The sequence below is a fragment of the Atta cephalotes genome, assembly GCF_000143395.1.
Source record: "Atta cephalotes unplaced genomic scaffold scaffold00005, whole genome shotgun sequence".
In the NCBI taxonomy this organism is placed as follows: Eukaryota; Metazoa; Arthropoda; class Insecta; order Hymenoptera; family Formicidae; genus Atta; species Atta cephalotes.
Genome location: NW_012130069.1, coordinates 7,746,096 through 7,751,495, shown reverse-complemented (window position 1 = coordinate 7,751,495; position 5,400 = coordinate 7,746,096). Strand labels below are relative to the sequence as shown.

Here is a 5,400-nt window from a genome sequence, read left to right as displayed (position 1 = left end):
TTAACCGCTACAATATGGACGGCGTTGGAAGTAACTTTTTTATTGGCTGTTAAGAAATGCTGTGCTAGAGCACATCTTTTGTATTTCCACCATGATAGTCAAAAGCCTTATCAAATAAGAAAGCTAAAGTAAGAGTAGGGGTGATAACGTACACGCACACTCACTCTTTCCAATCCAAGTCTTCTTGTATCATAACTCTTTCTGTCCTCTGTTGATCAGTCAACCGACATATTGAAGTTTATCAAGATGAACATCACAACATCGTGGTTGCAACTATTTATAATAATATTTGGATTACTCGTGTCGTCCAGTTCATGTAGCAAACCGGACAGTAAGTAGAACATATTACATTTTTTTTCAGAGTATACGTTCTTTTGGAATACAAAATATAAATACAAACTATAAAATATTTAATAATTAAGGCACTGAATAAATTATTTTATCATTGTCCATCGCATTTTACCCATCGTTTATAATAATTAATTTAAATTTTGTTCATAAAATAACTTAAAATTTCACAATATCAGAGTAAAAATTTTTATATGTAGTTATATATGATTATATGTAATCATGTAACTATACATGATTATACATATTAAAAGAAAGGATTTTGTTAATTTAACAAGCCTTTAACAAATGATTTATATGTGATCACAACAAATTGATTTGTTATGATTGCTGCCAGTCTACTATAGCAACCAATTATTAATAATACAATAAAAACAAACTATAGAATTTAACCTTTTTATGACCTGATCTTATTTACTGATTATTTTGATTATTTGTTACATTGACGAATAATGAGAAATAATTGCAATAATAACTGATTCACCAAATCATTACATTTGTTGTCCTTTGATTTGTTCCTATAACAATGTCATTTCTCACAATATAACGTGTCCCAAAGTTTTTGACACACTGCTTATGAGCAGATAATGTGGACTATAATGAATCAAAATTCTTTACTTTTTGCATGAAGCACAAAGATGAAATATTATAGATGAAAATTTTTTAAATATTTTGGCAGTTTTAAAGATCTTGAAAATAGACCTTTTTTATCTAATTGTTGTAAAAAAAATAGATAAATATTAATTAATTAAGAAACCCGAAATTCATACAAAAGCTACTCTGATGTTATAGAATAATGTATTAAAATTTTAGATCAATTAGTCAAGTATAATTTCTTTGTAATCGTGTCCAATAGCGAATCATTTTTTAGAGGCGCCGTGGAAATCTGAAATTATTATACATTAAAACCATAAAAAAAAGCACAAAAAAAATTTTATGCACCTTTTAAGATTAATAAAATATAGTATAAAAAGTTTCAAATCAATGCGTGCGTGTATGTGTGTCTCTATTTTATTACAAAAAAATCTCTAAAAATCGACAGAATTTTCAATCGAGAATATTCTCTTAAGATATCTTTAAGATATCTTTAAAAAACATTTTTAAAAACTTTGAAAGATATCTTAAAATTGTCTTATGCATCGATTTTACCCGCTTATTCAGCAATTTTTAGAAATTAAAATATCTTGTTAACTGTTGCGAAAATTGCAAAATGATACAAGACTTTTCGATTCAATTTAGTCCAGTCTGCTTACAAGCAATGTATCAAAAAGTTTGTGTAAAGATATGTGTCAGAGTTTTTACACAGATTCTTAACTTCTACTTAACATTGATGTTATAACAGCTACTTAAGTGAGTCGCGTATAACAATAAAATTGGTATACAATATAGTGGATCGAGCAATTTTATTATCACATCCTAAGTTTTATAAAAAAAACTTAGAAATATGCATTCATAATCTTCTAAACAACACGGATAGATCTAATATTTAAACTGTTTAATACAAGAATAAAAAAATTGCTCTCAACAAAAATTCCACGCAAGAAAGATGATAACAAAATTCCTATCAATAATGAAGTAATTTCTAGCAAGAAAATTTTTTGTACTTGCATTTATCCGCAAAGTCTGCCACAAGAATGATTAAAGCAGTATATAGTATAGATTATAGATGCATCAACAAATTAAACAAGTTTATAAAAGCGCATAAAGACAAAAAAATAATTTCCGACAAAAATAATATAATTTATAAGATATAATGTAACAATTGTGACGTTTCTTATGTGGGACAGACGAAGAAGAAGCTCAATACCAAAATAAATGAGCACATTAAAAATATAAAGCTTGGCTCATCTAGACATTCGATTATAACGGAACATAGATTACATATACAATATTATAATATAATCATAATTTTAATTGAAAGAGTATTAGAATAATGGATACAGAATCAAATTATAATAAAAGACTTATTTCCGAACACTGTGAGAAATGACAATGGAATCGACATTGAATCGGTGTCAATTCGACATCGAAATCGTCAAATTGATATTGAATTGACGTCGATTCGACATCGATTTCATTTCTCACTGCATACAAAGAACAGTTAAGTGGTATAAATTTTTAAAAAAGACACCGAATCTCTAGATGACATATATGTTTATTGTTTAATTTCGAATAATAAAAACGACAGCGTTCTTTAGTCTTTTGACATTTTGACATACATACAGTCTGTCTAGTAAGAGCGTGGCTTACTCATAATCAATTAAAGATATACTCGGAGTTTTTGTTTTCACCGATAAGCCTTTCACCTTTCTGCTGCACGCATTATAAGCAAAGTACCCATTACTGTTGGAATTGTGTTAGAATAAACAGTTTTCAAAATAAGTGTTGCCTACCCGTCTCCTTTCGAAACAGTGTGTTCTTGTGTTCTCCAAAAGGGCCAAAAATGTCATAATTCGCTGCGGCCTGATATTTAATAATAAGTTTGATACATATAATTACTACATATAATATGATTGTGTTATACTATCTTTTGTAATAAGAAAGTGATACTTATCGGCGAAAACAAAAACCCCGAGTATATCTTTAATTGACTGTGAGTAAGCCCCTGCCACACTCTGATCCTTATAAAATTAGTTATATTATCTATTTGTAACTCGAACGTAAAATGATCCTCATATAATAATTAATATAATTAGATATATGGGGCAATTATATACAATATTTCTGCAACTGATGAAGACTAAGTATTGAATTGTCCGAAAAGTTCGTGCCGATTTTGAAGGAAAATTGAAACGCAGAAGATTTAAATTTTTTAATTTCATTTATTAAATTTAAATCTTTTGCGGCACGAACTTTCCGGACAATCCAATATAATCGAAATATACAGTTGAAACTTATTTATATCGGAAGATTATAATTTGTGAATAATAAATATTATTTGTTACACCTAACTCGTTTAATGTATTGGCCTTTACTATCTATTAATTTTAATAAAAAATATTATTTAGTTATTAATTAAAATATTATATTTTACATAAATAAATCATAATTTGCAGATAATTAGGATGTTTTCAGTTTTGCAGTTGACAATTCTGAAATTTAATCGGCCAATTAAGCCCATCGGAATTGATGAGACCAGCCCTAAGTCTTCTTCAAACGAATTATTACATCAATGTAATAACTTCGTTGTAAAATAATACGGCATTTATACGGCATCTTAATAGTTATAACATCCGATGTTATAATTTCGACATAAACTGTGTAAACATAGTGTGAATATATCTGTCTTTATATTTTATATATATATATAGAGAGAATTATTAAAATAAATCTTTGGTTACCATCACTTATTCTAGAGAAAAAGAGAGATTATATAGGATAAAATTACAATTGTAAAAAATGTGTTTGAAACCTATGTATACAATTTCATGATGTTTTTAATTAGTCATTTTCTGACTAACCATATTCTAACTAACTTTGCTTGACTTCTGTAATTTTACAGGGATTAATGCTCCGATAATGAATATTATTAATGAACATAAATGTGTGACAAATAAAATTTAGCTATGTAATTTCGTATATCATGGTCATATATGAAATTTTATCATCACATATATGATCATGTATATGTATGAAAATATATATATAATCAGACAATTATATGAATTATACATGTATAATAATATGCATATATTTATAATATGTACGACCATTACATAAAATTTTTTTACTCGGATATCTAAAAACGTGAGTAGCGTTTCAGGATACTTTGGGCCATATAAAGTCGCGCACATCATCAGAAATTCAGGCAAAAGCAGCTAAAAATGTTGCAGAAAGATTATTGGGTAAAGAAATATCTAAGTTGTTTATTATGATACTGGATACCGATTTGGGGCCTATTGGCAAAGATACTTTTAAGGTACGATATTTATTCTCGAACATAGCAACTACACATTTGTTCGTGAGTATTTATTTTCAAAAGAGTAATATGATAAATATCGAATAATTTTTTACAGATAACAAAAAATCCTCTAGACGAAATCGAAATTCGTGGCACTTCCGGAGTGGCAATTACATGGGGTTTACATTATTACTTAAAGAACTATTGCAATGTTCATATATCATGGGACGGTACACAAATTGAATTACCAAACACCTTGCCAGAAGTCCGAGTTAAAATTATATCGAATGACAGGTGAGAGGGCGCGCGATTGTGATTGTGATAATCCGATATATTATTTGATGACATATATTTATGTTATTCTCTAACTTTACAGATTCAGATATTATCAGAACGTGTGCACAGTGGGTTATAGTTCAGTATGGTGGCAGTGGCACCAATGGGAAAAAAACATCGATTGGATGGCCCTTAATGGGATTAATCTTGCCCTTGCTTTTAGTGCGCAAGAAGCGATCTGGCAAAGACTATATCAAGAATTGAATCTGACAAAAGAGGAAATCGACGAACACTTGGGTGGACCTGCTTTCTTACCTTGGTCGAGTATTTATATTCCTCAAATTTCTTTGTGTAGGATACAATAGAATATATTTATTGCAATAATGTAGGGCGAGGATGGGCAATATTCGTGGCTTTGGTGGACCATTATCATCAAATTGGCATAATTACACCATACGTCTACAACACCAGATTCTTCAAAGAATGAGAGATCTGGGAATCGTCCCGGTATTACCGGCATTCGCCGGTCATGTGCCGCGAGCTTTTGCCAGACTTTTTCCAAATGCTAATATGACGAAGATCAATCCGTGGAATAAATTCGAAGATAAATATTGCTGGTACGATCAAAATAATCTATTTATATTTCACATTTTCTTCTGGTTATTGTTTAAATAATTCTTTATAGAGTAAAATATTTACAATTGTAACTAACAAAAGTATTAAGAAAATAGATACAGAATATTCTATACTTTTTGCATTTATCATTTAAATAAAAATAAAAATACATTTCAGAAATTGATTAATTTTAATTTAATAAAATTAATTCAAATTATTTATATATATATATATATATATATATATATATATATATATAT

At 28.6% G+C, this 5,400-nt stretch overlaps 1 protein-coding gene across 1 annotated transcript in view; it reads left to right on the top strand.

Annotated features, from left to right (window-relative positions):
• The first annotated feature begins 246 nt into the window (after positions 1-246).
• Positions 247-5,400, top strand: part of LOC105626639 (alpha-N-acetylglucosaminidase) — an 11,802-nt gene continuing 6,648 nt past the window's right edge. Inside the window, 5 exon segments of the mRNA XM_012207932.1 lie at positions 247-331; positions 4,104-4,267; positions 4,365-4,543; positions 4,626-4,844; positions 4,915-5,370. Of these exon segments, the coding sequence (XP_012063322.1) occupies positions 247-331; positions 4,104-4,267; positions 4,365-4,543; positions 4,626-4,844; positions 4,915-5,370 (1,103 nt within the window).